Source organism: Arvicola amphibius, chromosome 5 (genome assembly GCF_903992535.2).
Source record: "Arvicola amphibius chromosome 5, mArvAmp1.2, whole genome shotgun sequence".
NCBI lineage: Eukaryota > Metazoa > Chordata > Mammalia > Rodentia > Cricetidae > Arvicola > Arvicola amphibius.
Genome location: NC_052051.1, coordinates 37,273,920 through 37,295,426, shown reverse-complemented (window position 1 = coordinate 37,295,426; position 21,507 = coordinate 37,273,920). Strand labels below are relative to the sequence as shown.

General features: G+C 39.6%; 1 protein-coding gene across 2 annotated transcripts; it reads right to left on the bottom strand.

The window, feature by feature from the left end:
* Positions 1-17,453: 17,453 nt before the first annotated feature.
* Positions 17,454-18,438, bottom strand: LOC119815599 (prohibitin-like). Of its 2 annotated transcripts, XM_038331798.1 has the most exons (2): positions 17,970-18,438; positions 17,454-17,618 (listed from the first exon to the last, which is right to left on the bottom strand). In XM_038331798.1, the coding sequence occupies exons 1-2, from the start codon at positions 18,384-18,386 to the stop codon at positions 17,568-17,570; spliced, it is 468 nt and encodes a 155-aa protein (XP_038187726.1). In that variant the 5' UTR covers positions 18,387-18,438; the 3' UTR covers positions 17,454-17,567. The 2 variants fall into 2 exon arrangements, with proteins under 2 accessions (XP_038187726.1, XP_038187725.1); XM_038331797.1 differs by having other exon boundaries at positions 17,454-18,438.
* Between the last annotated feature and the right edge of the window lie 3,069 nt (positions 18,439-21,507).

Here is a 21,507-nt window from a genome sequence, read left to right as displayed (position 1 = left end):
TAATCCAAAACTTGTATAGCTGTAATATACAGAGCGTCTTTCCTACCTCTTTTATCCACAAAGAGATACACACATACCTTCACTTTAGGAGCACTGGATTAAAGTGTGACAAACGGTATATGTCTATTAAAAGGTTTCCTTTATTTGTGGTTCTTACACAGTCCCATGAAAACTAAATCATTGTTTTAGGTACAGTATTTACAAGGTCATACCTTTTTACAACCATACAGATGGATTATGTAGACATATATGTGCTGGCTAGTTTTGTGTCGGCTCATGACAAACTAAAGTCATCTGAGAGGAAGAAACCTCAATTGAGAAATTGCCTCCAAAAAGTTGGGCTATGAGACAGCCTGTAGAGCATTTTTTTTATAATAAGTGATTGATGGGAGAGGGCCCAGCCATTGTGGGTGGTGCCACCCCTGGAGTGGTATCCTTGGGTTCTATAAGAAAGCAGGCTGAGCAAGCCATGAGGAACAAGCCAGTAAGTAGTACCCTCCCACAGCCTCTGAATCAGCTATGGCCTCGGGGTTCCTGCCCTGTTTGAATTCCTGCTCTGGAATTCAGGGATGAGCTATAATGTGGAAATGTAAGACTAATGAACCCTTTTCTGCTCAGCTTGCTTTTTGGTCATGATGTTTTGTCACAGCAATAGAAACTAAGACAATGTATACGCATAAATATGTAAATTGAACTGTATATGTGTTATGGTATGGGAAAACACTATTGGTTATCATCATAGTTAAGTATACCTCTCTTTTACTTCAAGACCTTCAAGAAATAGTATACTAGAAAGATAAATTTTAATATGGAAGGTGAACAGACTGTGGAATCCTTCTCAAGATTATATGCTGCTGTATATCTTAGAGGGAGCAGGATATGAGCATTAGATGAAATAAGGATTAGGGTTTTTCTTAAAAAATTCCAATATGACTACTTTCCAAATTTCAGTGATTAATACAGCTTTTATTGTGCTGCTGAGCTATCAGAAAGGAGTCAACATGATCACCATTGCTTTTATTTCGTAGGTTTAATTGGATTTGTGTTATGATTTTTACCATCAACAGTCATGAAGATAACTTCTTAAAATAAAATTGGATAGTTACGGAGGAGAAAAAGAGAAAAAGATGTCAGAATTAGTGAAAACAGACTTGTAAATCAATGGAGAAGAACAGAGAACTCACAAAAACAACCCATTGGTTTACAATAAAAATAACTGAGGCAAACTGATGGTCAAAGGCAGGGCTTTGTGACAATGCCATGTATTCATATTAAATGGAAAATAAACTTTGCAATCACCTGATATTATGTGCAAAATAACTCAAAATATATGACTACCTGAAGTATAAAACAAAATTACAAACTTTACAAATTGAAGGAGGCAAGAAATTGAAATTTAGGTAACCAAAGATGATTAATTGCTTCACATAGGAAAAGGATGAAACCCTGGATGAAAAGCAAAAACATATTACTGCATTTTTTTAAAAAGCCAATAAAAGAAATAATTAAGAAAACAAAACACCAAGCCACAGAAAGTATATGCTATATATCAGACAAAGGACTTGTATCTAGACTATATAAAACACAGTCAACCAGAAGACACACAACCTAATAAAATTATGGGCGAACATTCTATTAGAAGCCTCACTTAAAAAGATATGCAAATGAACAATAAGCTCATGAAAAGAGGTTCAATATCATTAGTCATCAGGGAAATGCAAAGTAAAGCCACAAAGAGATACGAACACAAACTGCAGAGTATCTTGATTTAACTTGGAGGCTTTTTGCCTGTATTTCAATAGCGGGTCTTTTCAATTTTCAAGGGCAAGCATAAGCAGGAGTCATTAGCAACTCAACCCAACAGGGAAGGAGCATCCATAATTTCACTACACCAATTTAAGAAAATGATAACTTTGCAGATGCTATTTTTCATCCCTTTCATAATGAACTTGGGAGGTTCAGGATGCTCAGTTGTGACTGTCATTTCAGGCTGGGATAATGGGATCCCCTGGGTTCGGCCTTAGTGATGCAGCCTCACTCTCAGGAAACAAATGGCACCAACGTGCATTCCTGGCCATTGCACCCATGCCTGAAGATGCTTTTACACAGATGATTCTGGAAATAGGGGGATTTAAGTGCAGCTGAAAGAATAATTGTCTCAAAGGAAGCAGGATATTTAGATGTTGAGCTGGGAGGCTGAGAGGAGAAAGAGGATGAAGGGTATTACTAAATAAATGTCCTGTTTCTTTTCTTGAAATGGATACATCATCATCTTGGCTGTCACCAGTCACCACTAAATGAGAGTACGTTTGTCATGCTTCATTTAGCAGACTTTCAGGACCGGCTGGGCTGAGTCTGGCCAGGATTATAGACTGTTTAAAGTCTCTAAACCAGAGTTCATAATAAATCCCACCACAAAGCCAGGGCCAGGAGTGAAGGGAGCTGGGTTATTGCAGGGTTTTGTGAAAGGGATAAAGGGATCAATACTTCAGGAGGAAGCCCAGGAAAGGAAAGAAGAAAGGCACACATTTTCTCGGGCTTAATCTGCATGGATTTTTTTTTTTTTCTGTGATGCTGTGAATCTTACTAACTGCAGGGAAATCACCACCTCCACACATACACTCATCAAGAAAACCTGCAAATGGTAATGTAAATGGTGGGAGACATTTTGTCCTTGAACAAAGGGAGCTTAAACAGGAAGCACAAGGGTTGGTTCCTAGTTCTTGCTTTTTGAATCTCGAAGTATATAAGATATTCCTCAAGTGATGACACTTTGAATTGTGCTTTTTGACTTTATTTTTTTAATGTTAACCTTATTCTAATTTCATTTATTTAATTATTCATTATTCATTCATTCGTTTATTCACTCAGTGTGGTAGGGAAGGAATCACATGAGCAGAGTAGGTCCAAGAACAACTTGTAAAATTTGGTTCTCTGATCTTGCTGTGTGACTCCCAGAGATTGAGTTTAGGTCTTCAGGAATTACAGTATGTCCACCCACTAAGCTGCCCTGCGTCTTTTGTTATGTGATAGAGCAAAAGGAGTTTGCCTCGAAAACTTCCCAGTTGAAGTAGAATTTTATTCTTTGTTTAGACTATTGAAACACATTATGATATCCTCTGTGCAGACCAGAAGTAACATGGCACAGCTCTCTGTCAATCAGCTAGGTTATCAAGAGGGGAACACCTGATACTGTGCAGTATATAATATTCAATAAATTGTGTAAGATTTTAGACACTATATTAGAAAGGAAGATTTTTGTTGCATTTTTCCTATGTGCAGTCTGATGTAAGAATTCTGAGCATGTTTGAAGCAGACAAGAAAACACCATGAAGTTAAGAAAGTCAAGTATATTAAATATAATGAACAAAACATACAGTATTTTCTATGTGCAATGGTCTTAATGGACATAGAATCATTGGACTTGGAAAGTCACTGAAATCACAATCAACAGAAGAAAGCATGTGCTATCATGATCTTTTCCTGATATAGTGTTTCCTTGCATGCCTAAGCATCTCATGTAATAGCTAGAGATTTGTGCATATGAAGGTCTTGGTCTCAATTTGAATAGCCATTTAATTATGAGGAACCTTCATTTTAGTGTGCCCTTCTCATCTTGTCTTGTCATATGGATACCAGCAGCAATGACAAATATAATGAAAGGTGGAGGGAAGTCTCCCAAAGGTGCCTACTATTGTGTGTAGGTAGAGTACTCATCCAAGTCTGTAAAACAAAAGGAAGGTAGATTCAAGCAGTGATAATCTGCACAGTGTAACAGAGACACTAGCAGAATCAAGTCTAGAAAATTGTTCAAGTCTGTATGGAGGGTGAACCAGAGTAGAGAGAGAGATGCATAAGGAACACATAGAGCATAAAACACCAGGAAACAAGGGTGAAGAAGTAATCTATAGAGCTAGGCAGACACCAGAATTAGAAAAAGCCTAACATTGCTATAAGCAACTTTATTTTAATGATGAAGACAATGGGATTACAAGCAAATGTTTTGAATTTTTAGAGGTTCTCAAGATGATACATGAAGATGAATATTCCTACAGTGTATACAGAATATTGAAGGGAAGCAAAGAAAAGTCAGTGGTACTGTAAAGGTAAATACACTGATCCAGATTATTATTATTTTAAAAAACAATAATAAGCAGATCTTCTGAAGATTGGGAGATTGGCTTGGATTTGTGATAAGGTGACTGATTACTGTGTTGCTCTCCTTTTATATTTAAGTTTCAGACACTCTCTCCACTATTACTAGGAGTCTTAGCTGGGGTCATCTTTGTTTCCTCCTAGGATTTCCATAGCATCAGGTTTCTCCCTTATCCCATAATGGTTCCGTCTATCAAGATATCTCTTTCATTGCTCTCCCTATCTGTCCCTGGCAGAGTGACCAGATCTTATCCTAAGTGCATGAACTGGCTTTTTGGAACCTGTTCCCTATGATGGGATGCCTTGCTCAGTCTTGATTTGGAGGAGGGACTTGGTTCTGACACAACTTGGAATGTCATATTTTGTTGACTCCCAAAGGGAGGCCTTACCCCCTCTGAGGAATGGATAGGGGTTGGATGGGGGAGGGGTGTGGAAGAAGGAGAGGAAGGGAGAAGTGGGGATGGTATGTAAAATGAAAAAAAAATAAAAAAAATACATTTGAACTTTGGTTAATAATGATGTATTTTCAGCTCTAACTTATTTATATTAATGGGAAATCTAACTTCTTTTCAAGGTTTCTAGATTTGTTTGTGCTTTGTTGCTATAGAAAAACACCAATGATTGTGTAATGGGTAAATCAAACAAGATTCTTTTTTATCTTGGTTTTGGATACTTGCGAACACCAGCATCTGAATGGCTTTCATGTTGTCATCCTGGTGGGTGGCAATGGAACGGTGAGTGTGCATTATGACTAGTCTTCATTGTCAACTTGACTACATCCTCAATTAGCTAAAATCCAGATGTCTGGGCAAACCTCTGCTGTGTGATGTCTTTCTGTATGCTGTGAACATGTGTCACTTTTATCGGTTGATAAATAAAGCTGCTTTGGCCTTTGGCAAAGCAGAATAGAGCAAGGCAGGAAATCCAAGCATTTTTGATACAGGAGAAGAGGGGAGTCTGAGAGCCACCATCCAGCTGCCCAAGGAACAACATACCAGCAGACCAGTAATGTCATGGCCATGTGTCAATACATAGATTAATAGAAATGGGTTATTTTAAATGTAAGATCTAGCTAGTGATAAACCTGAGCCATTGCCAAAGATTTAAAAGTCATATTAAACCTCTGAGTACTTATTTGGAAACTGGCAGGTGGGAGAAAAAACTCTGACTATTCAACTGTGAGGGACTTCTTTTTCATAATTAAATCATTTGAAGTAGGAAGACCCACTTGTATTCTCCAATCATGAGGTGAAAAGATAAACCTTTAACCCTTTAGCTCATATATTTTGAGGTAAGAAGATCCAACTTTAACAAGGACCACACCTTCAGCTGAAAGCCCACATAAAGACATTAAGAAAATACCTCTTTCTCTCTCTCTCTCTCTCTCTCTCTCTCTCTCTCTCTCTCTCTCTCTCTCTCTCTCTCTCTCCCTCTCTCTCCTCTCTTCTACTCCCTCTCCCTCTTTCCCTCCCTCCCTTCTCTCCTCCTTCCTCCTCCCTTTCTCTCTCTCTCTCTCTCTCTCTCTCTCTCTCTCTCTCTCTCTCTCTCTCTCTCTCTCTCTCTCTCTCTCTCTCTGCCTGTTTGCCTTCACTCTCCTAGCAAGTCCTTTATTGGTATTACAGAAGTGTACTTCTTCTGGTTTATACTAAAGGCCAGCTGAGTTGTCCAGTCTCATGAACTGAACAATTACTAGGTTGTCTGGGTTTCATCTCATAGCCAGCCATTGTTGGAATAGCTAGAACACAGCCTGTATGACATTCTAATAAATCTCATTTCTATATATACAGAGAGATTCATTATATAAATTTTGTTCCTCTAGAGAACCCTGACTAATACAACATGGGAGCGTGATCACAAGATAAATCAAGAAGTCTTGGTCTTTTTGTATCCATTCCCATGAGAATGTTAATAGTATTTTCTTAGGACAATTTTGCCAGCTATCTTATTACCCCCCACAAGGCCACAAATGATAGAGAATATGTAACTATCACTACTAGCTATTATTATCATAACCAATAAACTTACTTTTACACAACTTAGCAGTCATTTTATACTCTTACCTCCCCACAACTCTTGACAATCATCACATTGTCTTCTTAAAGTGTGTATTTTCTTATACTTAAAATTTTATGTACAAATACAAATACAAATATTTTCTGTGAAATACAAACTATGTGGCCTATGGGATCTGGCTTCTTTCCTTAGCATTATGTCTTAAATATCTTTACTGTTATAGAGTCACCATTTGATTCATTTTTATACCCCCAAATTATTCCAGTGAATTCATACATCAGATTTTATCCTTTGTTTGTCAGACTTTAGGTGGTTTAGACTTTGTGGATCTTATGAATAAATCTACTATGAACAGTCATGCACAAGTTTTTATGTAGATGTATGCTTTATTTTTGTAGAATCTAGTAGTGGAATCTCTGGGTTACATGCTGATGCCATACTTAATATTTGAAGCACTGATAATTATTTTTGCAAAATGGTTTTCACTTTAGCTTCCAAATAATCAGTGCACACAGGCTCTGCTTTCTCCCCATCTTCTTCAGTAGTTCTTGTTGTCCGTTTGAATTTTAATGATTTAGAGACTGTGTGCTTACTGTCACTTATCTTTTGGATTGCATTTTTCTGAGGATGAATAATGCTGGCTGGATATCTTTTCATGTCCTCATTGACTATTTGTACCACCTTATTAAAAATAGGTCTATCCCACACATTTTAATACGGATTTTCTGTGACCAGACCTCATTATGGATGGACCCAAAGAGGACAATATCAACAAACTCCTGCTTTTAAAAAGTTACATTCTAGTACAGTTACAATTTTTAAAAAATAAACACTTAAATGCGAAAGAAAATTGTTCGAAAATAATAAAATACTGCAAAATAAATGGGGGGGGGGCATTTCAGTGCCATAGAAAGATGTAAAAGGAAGCCATAGGTGAGTTTGCTTTGTGTGCAGGGAAGAGGCAGAAGCTATGACTGGATCATAGCTTACATGATGAAAACACATACCAGGTATTCACTGGCAAGCAAGATAAAGGAACGTGTCCTCCAAAATAAGAATGTAGCAAAAGTCAAGAGTGCTCTCTCCAGCTTAATGATGTGGTTGATGGAATTTCTGGTTAATTTGGACTTGAGATCTATGTTTACATGAATGATCACATTTCCCAGGGTTACATGGTATTCATTTAGTCTCATTTTGCCTTGATGTATTTTGAAATAAAAAGTGTCTTTTGAATTCAAGGACTACATCACTCTTCCCATAGTTTATTGACTTAAGCACATATTTATTAAGTATATTAATTTCAACGCTTATCTTTGCCAGTTTATAGTAATGAGACCAAAGGGCAAGAGGCAGTGAAATTTTCTTCTTCATTAATAAGCTAGATGTCACAAAACAAGATCAGGTATTCAACAATGCTAGTAGTAAGTTTTATTTTCTCAATATTGAACTTTCCTTGAAATCATTTTCTAAAGCAAATCCATAAAATATGAGTTGACCGCATTTCCTATTTGCAAACAATGCATAAAACATAAAGTAACAGGCACAATATTCACATTTCAGAAATGCAATTTGGAAAGTACTGCTCTCTTGCTTGTTTTGAAGCCAGCTGCCAGAGGATATGAATAACAAGATCAAAAAAAATCCAATAAAGGCTAAGTGTGCTTGTGGGTAACTCTCCTTCATTGGGGTATAGTTACACTTGGATGATAGGCAGATACCTAAAACCACTGAATGCATTCCACTGAAATTTAAGTTAAATAAAAACGGACCCCTGTTCAGAAATCCAGCCTAATGCAACTTGACCTATTTAGCTGAGCATCCAACAAAGCTCCCTTCTTAAATTCAACACTTCAAATAAGCCGATTTAGAGCAGAAACTTAAATCTCACACTTAGCAAAATGCCTCAGGAGCAACTAAACTATGAACAGTGCTGTTATTGATGACTATGAGATCTTGACTTTTAAACAGGTATTTGTTAGATACCAACCTCATAGTAAACGGTATGTGTGAAGACTCAAAAAGAGATAACACCCTGCTCTTAATATTGACTTCTAATAGAGGAGACAGACAAGAAGCAGTTAAACAAGAGAGTTGTTAAATGTACTAAATGCTGCAGAGAGCAAAAAGATGGGGTGACATGTACCAGTAGACGTACCTGAGAGCAACACAGTAGGGTAACTAGGAGGATTCCTGTATTACTGTAAAAATCCAACTCGAACCTTGTAATCCTATGCAGGAAGACATCTACTGTGGTATTTTGAATCATATGGGCTTAAATTTTGTTACTATTCATGAGTGAGATCCAGCTGTGTTGTTCTTTACCGCTTTCAAATCTCAACACTAACTAACTAACTATATATATAGTTAGTTTTGGGATTTATATATATGAAACATTATATATTATATATTATATATAATATTATATATATGAAACGAGCTTTCACAGTTTATTGGGAAAATATTTGTGTTTTTACGACTATACATATATACATATGTATTTAAACAAGCCTTTAATACATTATTCAAAACTTTCATATTCTTTAATTTTTCTTCATTTGATTATTCCTAATATTTCACCCAAATTAGCAGCCAAAGCTCTCTTGTTTGAATGCTTGAAAATTTTGCTGGTATAACACCTCTTTTGGTCAGGTGATATTTTACTAGTGCTGTTTAAGAAGCCAGTCTGAAACAGCCATCAAGCCATTGTTCTGGTTCGAGTGATTTATGCTTATCACAGGTGAGCTTCGATGCAGGAGAGGCAAAGCTGCACACTGAGTAAAAGCTAACGACTCAGTTTCCTATCCTCTGTGATCAAGCGGTTGCTTTTAACAAAACATGAGTCATATTTCAAGTTTTTGCTTTTATCAGCTGCGCTAACATGTCATAAAGAAAAGGAAGTCTCATGACTAAGGTCTAAGTTTATTTTCAGGGACTACGCCCTGTCTAACATGTTGTCTGCTGAAGGCTCACATGAATGGGGCAATGACATGACCACTCCCTCGCAGGTGAGATCATAGTCTAAAATTCCACATCGTTCAATCTCCAACTAAATAGCAACCATTTAATATATTCAAGACATTGTGGTATATATTGTGGGATGTTAAAAATAGAGCACACGCCATATGAAATGACATACAGAATATACTTAGATATGCGTTTTCATTCACACAGGGTTGTCAGTGAGAGGCATATTTTCAAAGAATTGGATAAAAAATGTTTCAGACATTCAGAAAAGGAAGAAATACCACCTTAAAGCCTCTTTCTGATGCAAATACTTATATGTAAAAAGTGAGATACATACTTACTGTCCGTGTCTATTATACATGTCTATAAACTCTCCGGAACACAAATTTTGCTGAGTGTCAGGTTGAACATTTAATTGTCTTTTCATAGAAGAAATCATCCATGCTTCTTCATCCATGTGGTATTCACCGTCATCTAATCAACATTAGAGTCTCCACTGGAAGAACCTGGACTCTCCTGTCTGAGAGTGCTGTCAGCCTCAATACTTCTATTCAGCCTGTGCATGACTCAAAGGAGCAAAGAACCAAAACTCTTAAGAGTTTCTCTCAGCTGTTGATAGTCTGTAGCTGACAGAAAAACCTTGCAAGCTGCTGCTTTGATTCATTCATAGTTCCACAGCTGGATGTAGTCCTAGTCACACAGGTGGTACTCTGCTTGTTAGAAAGCCCCCTGTTTGTTGCCTCCCCTTTCCTGCCTCATTTCTCCTACCCATGGGCATTGTCAGAAAACCCTCTACATTAATGAAAATTCATTTGTGCTAAAACCCTTATCTCCAGGTCTGCTAATGGCGACCCTCTCAAAAAATCAAAAAATGAACTGAAATTGTAACACCCGATTCTGTGTTACACCCTCGGTACAGTTCGCACGCCACTGTACCTTACGCGAGTTGGACAAGGGCCCGGATATTGAAAGAACACACAAAGAGACCTGGGTCATTCGAAAGGAGATCAGCCAAAAGCCGTTTATTTAACCTTGGGGAAAATCTTATACATCCCACTGCTGCCCAAGGACTTCCGCCCAGGCAGGTGGGAAATTACCATACCAACAATAGAGTCAACAATGCCCTACAGCTAATCACCAGGCAGGGCAGAGGGAGCACAGGAACAAACAGGGTGCTTAGTCATCTGACCAGAAACTGTCCTCAAGATGAGGCCCAGGAACAAGGGCAGACCCGGGCCCTACATGAAATAACTTAAAAGGTGTCAGGATTTATTAGAGACAGAAACATCAGACCAAAGTCAAAATACTTTGAGGATGGCAGTGTTTCACTTAGTATCTGTCTTTGAGCATATTAATATGTGCTTAGTTTCTATATAAAACAGAAGATTCCTTCTCTATAGAACACATCATATGCCTTATCAAGAAAGAAAGACCAAGGTAAGTTTGAATTACCTTAGAAAGATTAGGCTTCCCAGTTGAAAGGACTAGAGATAGAATCTCGTGTAAACAGTCCATTACTCACCAGAAGCCTTGCCTGTAGATTCAGATAATTTTGTTCTCAACACTCCTAATCCACAAACATCGAGTGCCAATTTATTTCATGAAAGACATTATTCTAATTTTTTAGATAAAACAGTAGATATTGGCCTGCTTCTGCACATATGAGTTAATAACCCAGTTAAGCATTATAAACAGAAGAAGAGGATAAAAGCTGCATTATAAATTGCCTATAGTGAATGACAAATTAAGAAGCAAAGGAAACTGTTTTCTTTGTATACCCACCCTCCCCAAAATGGTGATTGCTAATAGCTCCCTCTAAGATAAATGACGAGATACTGGTTGCAATAGGTGTTTTAAAAAGAGAAGTAAAATGTCTTGTGAATAAACACAAACTACATTTTAAACACAGGCATATGCAATTTCATCTTCAATGCATTTCTTTTTTCAAGGAACCTTTATTGTTTTTGTTTGTTTTGATTTGTTTTTAATACACAGTCTGTACCATTAGGTAACACTTGGTGAAACTGGGTCAGGAAACATTTCACCATGAAATGAGAATCATAGATAATTTCTTTGGGGTCAGGAATGGACTCAGGTGTGCTGGAGGAAAATGGGGATTAAAGTCTGGCAGCAGAAAGCCAGAAACTGTCTTGGATTCAGAGATGGAGGGAAGCTTATAAAGAAGGATGTTCATCCATAGTAGAAGCAAGATGTAAAAGAAAACTCTTCCTTTCTAGTCCAAATATCTCACCTCTGCGCTATTAGGAAATCACTTCTCTGCAGACAGGAATATGCAGCATGGGGCCCACCGCCATCATGTGAGCAGCTATGACAGACAAATCAAAAGCAGAACACTGGCACATCTGGGGTTTTCTGAGGTTTCTGTGCAGATGGAAAATAAATAGTGACCATTCCATCTCTAAAGAAAACAACAAAACAAAGCAGCAAAATAAAAAAAAAAAAAAAAAAAAACAACTCCAAAAGCCTGACTGCCGTGATATCAGAAAATAGAAGTTTAGATAGAGAATTCTATTAACCAAATTCGCATTGGTCCCATCAAAAATCAAAATGACGATTAATCTTCCGTATATTTTAAACAAACATGAATTTGGAACTTTCAAATCTGTTTGCCTCGATGTTCCAATTCACTTGATGTTTTGGATAATATATATGCTACCTTTGAGGTGCTGCTTTATTTCCATAACAGACACTCTCTTAGAGCTATTTACATGGCAAACATATGGAAGAGGTGGGTGTATCTTTGATTCACCAGCAATTATCAATGGGATGTTGATATGCAGAAAAGGGATAAGAAGCATTTTAAGAACAAGAGGTACTGGATGCCTTAAAGTAAAAACTGTTTTCCAGATACAAGCCAGATGTGCTTATAAAATCGCAGTCATTGAGACAATATTCAGACAGTATTCACAAGGCCTGCATATAAACTAAAGCCAGAGGAAATCCATCACAGAGGTGGGGAAGTTGGCATGAGGTCCCACCCTAGCCCAGAAGCTATTTGCAAATTCAAAACTGCAGCGAGAGGGAAAATCAAGTTTCTTCAATGTAATGACAGTAGGTATATCATCTACACTCCAAGGCAAGCCCTAAAGCCAGGGCTACTTAACCAGTAAAAACTGGATTCCATAGCTTTGTTGTGTTGTTTGCATCGAGAGAGAGAGAGAGAGAGAGAGAGAGAGAGAGAGAGAGAGAGAGAGAGAGAGAGAGAGAGAGAGAGAGAGAACATGAGGCTGATGAGGTCAGGTTATCTGGGAGGCATTGGGTTAGAAGAATGAATATAATCAAATATATTGTGTGACATTCTCAAAGAATAAACAAAAAGATTATTTCTTTTCCACCTAGTGTGGAAAAGCAAAGGGAGAGAGATGAGGCATTAAAAATAGTTATTAAAAACCAACAACAAAACTAGCACTGTTTAAAAAAAGGACCCAGAAACTGAAATCAACTACAAGTAATTGTACTTCCTTATGTGCCCTGTGCCAGCACAGCACTCACAGGGACACGAGGGTATCATGATTGCTATGCCTTGCATCCCTTCCCTCCATCTCATTCCTCTCTTCTTTCTGGTTTTTCCTTCCATCCCCATTTTCTCTTGGTCTCCCTCTCCCTTTCAATCTCTTTGTACCTTTAATGCTCACTTTTTAAATAATATATTTGCTATCACAGATTCAGACTAATTATAGAAACTGGTCTTATATGCACTTCATGATTAGGAAATGACAGAACGAAAGTAGTGATTATGCAACACTAATCAAATAGGAAGAAGGAGAGTGGTTGAGGTAGGGTTAGTGTAACGGTTTGCTCTGTCCCTTTAAGAGACAAGTCACGCCTACTTCCCCACTCCCTTCTCTCTCCCCAAGAGGCAGCTTCTGCCTTGCTCCATTCTTCCCACTTCTCCTCCCCCCCCCCCCCCCCCCCGCTGCTTTCCCCCTTTTTCCCTTAGCCCCCTCTCCCATTCCCTTCCATAACCTACTAAATAAATATCAAACCTCACTCTGCATGGTGTGTCTATCCCGGTCTCTGTGTCTCACCTGCTGCCTGGCTGCCTTCCTGGGACCAGCTGCCCTTGGAGACCTGCAGCTTGGTCTCCTAGCATGCAGGTCTGGTCTGTCTGTCTTTCCTCATGGGACTCGCTTGCCCCTTGTGGCCCACTGCAGCCACTCGGGGAGCTGTGTAGTCACTGCCTGGGACTGGCTGCTTTAAGAACCGCCTGCTGTCTGCCCCTGCTTGGGAACCTGCTGCGTGGTCTCATGCCCCACTGCCCACTGCAGCCACTTGGGAACCTGCAGCATTTTACTTAATCCATTACAGTTAGGAACAACTGGATTAACACACACTCTGGAACATAGATTGGATGGACATTGGGGATGGGGAAAATGGGGAAGCAATGAAGAAGAAGGAGAACAATACAGAAAAGTTCAGACCAAGTGAAGGTTAGCTGTAGGTAAGATAAGAAGAGCAGAAAGGGAGGAAACTATTGCAGGAACCTTCTGTAATGTAACTTTCATCCACTTTCTCCTAGAAAATTTTATATCTATGAATAAGTCGGGAGAACCATGAACCAAGCTGCTTAACCAGTAGCCACTGGACGTAGCTCTATGGAATCCAGACTCAATGGCACAAAGGAAAGATCATTCTTATATTTTCTGGAGCCTTTTAAAGTTGGATTCCCCAGTCTGTTTTCAAACACCTAACGCCCATGCATAGAATGCACAATTCACCTCATGTCTGTGCAGTCCTGAGAGCATGCCTACGAGTTACCTTACATATATTAAGCAGGTTACATTTATAAATTTAAGAATGCGTGTGTAAAAATAATGGAAAATGAGCCGAAATTTGAAAGACAGCAAGGAAGTGTGTACAGGAGGGCTTGGAGGAAGTAAATGGAGAAGGGAGTGGTGTAATTTGAAGGATAAAGAATAATTTTTAAAAATGTACAATTCCATGGTTGACACAAAAGTACTCAATCTTCACAAAATTAAAATGCATAGCCTTGACAGAAAAAAACAAAACAAAACAGAGTTCATCAACAAAACACTCTTGACTAGAGCCAGGAGCTTGATGAGGAGACACCTTTTCTAACAATAACAAAATGATAGCTGGCTCTGAATTCCATCAACATAGAAGTCTAATTTGGCCTTGGTAACATTTCTTTTCCACCTAAACGTTCTAGCTGTTGTTTGTTTGTTTGAACAAAGTGTTTACTTTCATTCTAGTGCAGTAATGCTGGCCCATGGAATCAATAGTTCGCAGTAACATTAAAAAGGAAAAAGGCCCTTGGAATGTGGATGACAGTTGTGTGGCTTGGTCTATTTGGGGGACCCCTGGCGGGGGAACCAGGATTTAATCCTTGTGCAAGAACTTTCTGTTTTGATCCCATTCCCTTTGGTGGAATACCTAGATCAGTTTCTTTTTTTTATTTTATTTTTTTTTCACGGTTTATTTTTTTATATTTAAAAATTTCCATCTCCTCCCCTCCTCTTCCCCATTCCCTCTCCTGCCCTCCACCCATACCTTCCCTCCCTCCCTCTCCAGGCCAAGGAGCCATCAGGGTTCCCTACTCTATGTTAAGACCAAGGTCCTCCCAACCCCCAGGTCCAGGAAGGTGATCAACCAAGTTGAGAAGGCTCCCACAGAGCCCGTCCATGCGAAGCCCAGCGCCATTGTCCTTGGCTTCTCAGTCAGCCCCCACTGTCGGCCACATTCAGAGAGTCCGGTTTGGTCGCATGTTCCATCAGTCCCATTCCAACTGGAGTTGGTGATCTCCCGTTAGTTCTGTCCCACCATCTCCATGGGTGAACGCACCCCTCACGGTCCTGACTTTCTTTCTCATGTTCTCCCTCCTTCTGCTCCTCATTTGGACCTTGGGAGCTCAGTCCGGTGCTCCAATGTGGGGCTCAGTCATTTTCTTCATCTATCGCCAGGTGGAGGTTCTATGGTGATATGCAAGAAATTCATCAGTATGGCTATAGGAACTGGCCTTTTCAGGCTCCCTCTCCTCAGCTGCCCAAGGAACTAGCTAGGGGCATCTCCCTGGAAGCCCGGGAACCCCTCTAGAGTCAAGTCTCTTGACAACCCTCAGATGGCTCCCTTAATTAAGATATATGCTTCCCTGCTCCCATATCCACCCTTCCTGTATCCCAAGCATCCCATTCCTCCGAGCTCCCCCCATTCTCCCCTTCAGGCTTTTCTCTCCCCATCTTCCCTTGGCCCCGTCTCGCCCCACCCTCAAGTTCCCAATTTTTGCCTGGCGATCGTGTCTACTTCCAATATCCAGGAGGATTACTATGTTTTTCTTTGGGTTCACCTTCTTATTATCTTCTCAGGGGAGGAACTTGGTCCTGCCTCAACTGCATGCCCCAAGCTTAGTGGGTTCTCCATGGGAGGCTTTACCCTCTCTAAGGAGAGCCTTGAGGTAGTGGGGGAGGTGAGTGGGAGCAGGAGGAGAGGAGGGAAGGAGAACTGTAGTTGATATGTAAAATGATTTTTTTTTTTAAAAAAAAAAGAGTTTACAAAAAAAAGAAACTGGACTCTCCATTTCTTATCTTGACAAAGTAACAAACAAGAAATGCAGGCCAGTAACTCCCAAACTGAACTCATCAGCCGCATGTATTTTGGCTTCTTGCAGACTAGGACATTTTCAACATTTTTTTTCAGGTTGATGATGCATTTAACATTCTGAGTCAGGTTGATGTCCCCATTCCAGTAACCACTTAAAATCCAGACATGCTAGAGTCCGTGATGTAGAGGCAAAAGGATTTCTGCAGACAGTGGCCTCTTCTTTGTCCTCATTTCTACTTGTTGCTATTCAGCATAGAGTCATTCGGATAACACCTGCTGTCTTCAATAACTGGCAGGCAGAGTCCTATTTCTTCATTAAATATGCTATTTAGTGAGGTATGGTCAGAATATGAAATTCAGATTCTTTCACTAAATAAGTTCCTGAGCCTGATACATGATAAATGAAATCCATAGGGAGCAAAGCAACCTGTGTCCCTAACTATTAAGAGCTAATAATATAATGTCAGAGATGGCTGTGTTCATTCAATTTGCAAACTGTTTAAAACAGTATTAATGCAGTTATTCAGAGGGCTAGAAATAAAGCTAAGAGTAAAGCACTTGCCTAGTCTTTGTAAGGCCCCTGGATTAAACTCTTAAGCTTATTTTTTCTAATTAAAATTTTCCATCCTTTTAACTAACTTCTCCCTCATTTATCAACTTCCCCCTCAGGATTCAGCTCCTGGTTACTACCCTTTCAATTCTTCAGTGTTTTCAATGTCTATGTATAAGTGTCTATGTAAAATTTTGAGCCTGGTTTATTTCAGTTAGTAAAATGCTACCCACTCCACCTTCACCCATTCTATTGCAAATGACAGGATTTGATTATTTTTGAAAGTAGGAATATTTTCCACATATCAGTTTCTTTATTTACTCACCCACTTAGACAGGTTTGCATTGATTCCATAGTTCTAGTTTCTTTCTGTTGCAATAGTTAGGCACTCTGACTAGACATTCTTTGGGGAGGGAAGCGTGGACTTGGCTTACACTTTTTGGTCTAGTCCATCTTTGAGAGAAACCAAGGTGGAAACTCAAGCAGAAACCATGGACATATGTGGCTGCTGTCCTCTCTCACATCATCACAGGTTCATGGTCAGATACTTATTTAACCCAGGCCCACCTGTCTGGGAATGGTAACACCACAGTGGGCTGAGCCTTTCAATGTCAATAATCAATGAAGGCAGCCTTTCACAGGTAGAGTTACAGGCCAGGCTGAGATGGAAAATTACCAGCTGAGACTCTCCCACATCATACTCGGCTGTGACATGTGGACAGCTGAAGTTAACTAAGACACGTTTTAGTTGTTGTGGATAGTGCATTAGTGAACAGGGAAATGTACACACCTCTTCAGCATACTTAGTTCACTTATTTTGGATATCTGCTCAAGTGTGGGAATGCTGGATTATATAGAATTTCTGTTTGTGCTGTTTGATGAACCTCACACTTTTTCTGTAATATCTGTAGAAACTTGCACTCCCAGAAAGAATAACGGTGTCCTCTTCTTCATATCCTTATCTTTAATTGTTTTAATTGTAGACATCCTTAGGTATGAGTAATAGCTCATCATAGCTTTAATTTGTTTTTATAATAATTAGTGAAAAATACTTTTTTTCTTTACCTTATGGCGATCTATATGACTTCTTATGAAAAATGTCTATCCAGACCATTTCTCCATTTTATTTTTTTATTTTTATTTTTATTTTTTTTTACAGATCTGAAGTGATTCTGCTTTTATTTCCTTCACGTTAAGCCAATCATGGAATTTCACAGTGATTGCTGGGGTGGGGCAGAAGGAAAGTGTATTCAGAATGATGGAGGCCACGGCCTGGTTGGCCTGAGAAGGTGCAAGCAGGGGGGCCTCACTGGGGAAGCTGGAGGAGCACCGAGTGCCCCGCTGGCAGGTAGGTGATGTTCCGAGAGCAGGAGAGCTGGTAAGCAATGTCCTCAGCTGCTTCCAGCTTCCGCAGCTCAATCAGTCCATCGCCTGCCGTGTCCAGGGAGTTGGCGATCAGCTCGGCTGCCTTGGAGTCGCCCTCAGCAGAGATGATGGCTGCCTTCTTCTGCTGCTCAGCCTTTTCCACCACAAATCTGGCCCTCTCCGCTTCCTGCTGAGCCACCTGTTTGGCTTCCACTGCTTCTGTGAACTCCTTACCGAAGGTAAGATGTGTCAAGGACACATCATCCAGGATGAGCCCAAATGTTGCTGCTCTCTCTGTGAGGTCATCGCTCACCTGCCGGGAGACCAGCTCTCGCTGGGTGATCAATTCTCCAGCATCAAAGAGAGCCACCACTGACTTGAGGATCTCTGTAGTGATGGAAGGCAGCACCCGCTCAATATAGTCCTCACCGATGCTGGTGTAGATACCAGGGAGCTGGCTGGCCACCGGCCGGAAGAGGATCCGTAGTGTGATGTTGACGTTCTGCAAATCTTTGCTACCAGTGATGACTGGTACATTCCGTGGTCGCGAGCAGCAGTCAAAGATAATTGGTTTCTGTACCCAAGGGATGAAAAAGTGAGTCCCTTCCCCTACCACGACGTCCTGTACTCCACGGAATCGGTCAAAGATGACAGCTCTATGCCCGGCATCCACATTATACAAGGCGGAGTTCACCACGCCTCCTGCCACTGCTAAAGCCAGGTCGAACTTTCCGATGGACTCAAACACTTTGGCAGCCATGATTCCTTCTGTGCACCCACTCACACCTGCTTCCACTCTGACCTCCACATGAATTCCCCCCCATTTCTCCATTTTAAAATGAGATGATTTCCTTACTGTTGATTATTGCATCACCTATATCTTATTTATATTAACTCTGATGGAGGAGTGTTTATGTGTTACTTTCATTATTAATAAAGAAAACTGCCTTGGCCCTTTAAGAGAACAGAAAATTAGGTAGGCGGAATAGACAGAACAGAATTCTGGGAGAGTTGGGGAGAAGCTTCAGGCAGTCGCCATAGTGAGTCTCCATGCTGCTCCTCTCCGAGATGGACGCAGGTTAAGATCTCTCCTGGTAAGCCACACCTCGTGGTGCTACCCAGATTACTAAATATGGGTTAAAGGAAGATGTGAGAATTAGCCAATAAGATGGGCCAGGCAGTGTTTTAAAAGAATACAGTTTCCGTGTAATTATTTCGGTTGTAAAGCTAGCCGGCGACTGGGCGGCGGGAACGCAGCCCGCCGCTTACTATAAAGCTAGCCGGTTGCTGGGAACTGGGCGGCGGGAACGCAGCCCGCCGCTTCACACTACATAACTCCATAGAGTTACTATAATTTTTTATAGCTAAGACTGTATTTTGTCTGAGAAAAATAGATCACGTCAATGTCAAGTATCATGTCTGTGAATCACCTTTTGCTGTTTCCAAATTTCTTGCCAAGGAAATGGGACAACAAAAAGGACAAGAACAAAGTATTTGTATAAGAGCTATCTGGCAGACTGCCCCATCATTCTTATGTGTACTGGGAAATAGTGAAACCTAGTGTTATTGGGAAGAAATCCTGCCTCCTGCCCAACTAGTGAATCAGCAATTTCAGGGAATACTGGTCTCAAAATAACAAAGCAAACTCAGTGAAGGTAATGCCACTGCTTATAATGGTTAATTCTCTTAGCCAACTTAACTAGGTTTAAAGTCACTTAAGAGACACACCTCAACAAGAATGTGGATATTTCCAGAGTAGCTAAACTGAGGGAGGAGACTCACTTTAAATGTGAGTAGCACATCCCCATGGAAGGGGGTTTCAGGCTCAATGAAAGAAAGAAAGAGGAAGCCTGTTGACTAAAGATACAATGTGATCAGCCACACAATGCTTCTGCTACCATGCTGTTCTAATTATGGACTGTATCTCCTCAAACAGTAAGTCAACATAAACTCTTCTTCCCTTAAGTTGCTTCTGTCAGGTATGTTGTCATAGTAATAGAAAAGTGAGTAACGAACCTCCTATATAGTCTACTAATAAAACCTCACCCTTAGAGAGCTATGAAGCACAAGTATACTTGGTCCAGCTACTGCCATTAGCAGTGATACAGACCTGGGCAAATCTACCTTGGTGAGGTTTCATATATAGCCCAGTGCTATTAGCTTAGGTGGAGATTCCTTTTCAACCTGTTTTCTGTCTTGCTAGTATCATCATCACTGTACATGGACCTTATTAGTATGTTTAACTCCATGTTAATGAATATAAATTAACTTTATAGACTGCTCAAAGCCTCTAAAACTTTTGTTTGAGTATCCCACTATCCTAAAACAACTAGGCTATGATGGGATTGTCATGACTGGAGACTAAGAGGTGACTGGTCACATTTTGTTCCGAGTCATGAAGCAGAGAGCAGGTAGGTAGTGGGGTCAGCTATCAAACTTTAAAACTTACAGCCAGAAACTCACTTATTCCAGTAAATTCCACCATCTAAAGGTTCCAGGGCCTCCTAAAACAACACCACCAGATAGATAAGGCCAAGCTATGAAAAACATGAGTTTATGTGGGGCAGGTGATTTCAAATCTACAGCAATAATAAAATTTTGATTTTCTTTTCTTTTGGTTACTTAGCCAGTTGCCTCTTCATGGGTTACTTGAATCCATCTACATGAAAAGTAATTCCTAATCAGTGTAGAATTACTACAGATATTTTGATTTTGTCCCCTTGATTTTTCTGTAGCTTTTTGGCTGTCTTCCTTTATGCTAAAAAAATTTGGTCCAGCATTATGCATTTACTCCCTCCATTTAAAGTTTTGTGCATCTACATCAGGATTTTTTGAGTTCTGGTTAGCACGAGGCTCATATAAAACATTATAGCTATAATAGAGTATTTTATGCTGATAACAACTTAACTTTGATTGCATAAAAATGCTACTCAGATGTTCCATTTCCTCTACATTTTACATTTTCAAAGTGACACTTCACTTTTTTTTATATTGTGTATCACTTAACCAATTACTGTAGCTGTTACTGTTTTTAATAGTTTGTACTTTTTATCTTCATAGTAAAATAAGAGTGATTTATAGGCCATTTCTAACTTTAAATTAGAATATTCAGATGACTACACTCATCTACCAGTGATTTTACACTTTTATATGCATTTAGGTACCTGAAACGTGTCCTTTTCTGTCTGTTTGATCATCTCATTTTATCTCCTCTAGTTCAAGAGGTACCCAGTGATGACTAAATACCTTAGGGGTTTGGGGGGGATGGGGATATAAATCATTGACTCTCATTCATTTCTGAAAGACAACTTTGCCATGTATAAGTATTGTACTCATGACTTGAGATTTTCATTGTCTGATTGGTTAACTTCTGTTGTTTTGTTCTGTCCTTCAGTATTTTGAATATGTTGTCCTCATCTCCCTGTTAGGCTTCTGCTACAGATTTTACATCTTTTCTTATTTTATCCTGTTTATAAGTTGTTTACTTCATTTATAGTGTCTTTTTTTCAGTTCTGTCATTGTATGAATGAGAAATGTCCACCTTAGGCCTGTATATTTGAATATTTGGACCCCAATTGGTAGCCTTGTATAGGGAAGTAATGGAACCTATGGGAGGTACAGCCTTGCAAGAAGAAGAATGTCACAATATGTGGGCTGTGAGAGTTTATAGCCTCATCGTACTTCATATTCTTTCCCTATTCCCCCTCCTTTCTCTCTGCCTTCTCTATGGAAATGAAAATGTGATCTGACAGCTTCCTGCACCTGCTGCCCTATCATGCCCATAATTATGGACATTCTCTCTTGTCAGCTATAAGCTAAAATAAACCATTTTTTTCCTTAAACTGTTCTTGGTTGAGGTATTTTATCACTGCAATTGAAAA

Bases quoted from the DNA above. Each gene is read 5' to 3' on its own strand.
- LOC119815599 (XM_038331797.1), bottom strand. From the start codon at position 18,386: ATGGCTGCCAAAGTGTTTGAGTCCATCGGAAAGTTCGACCTGGCTTTA.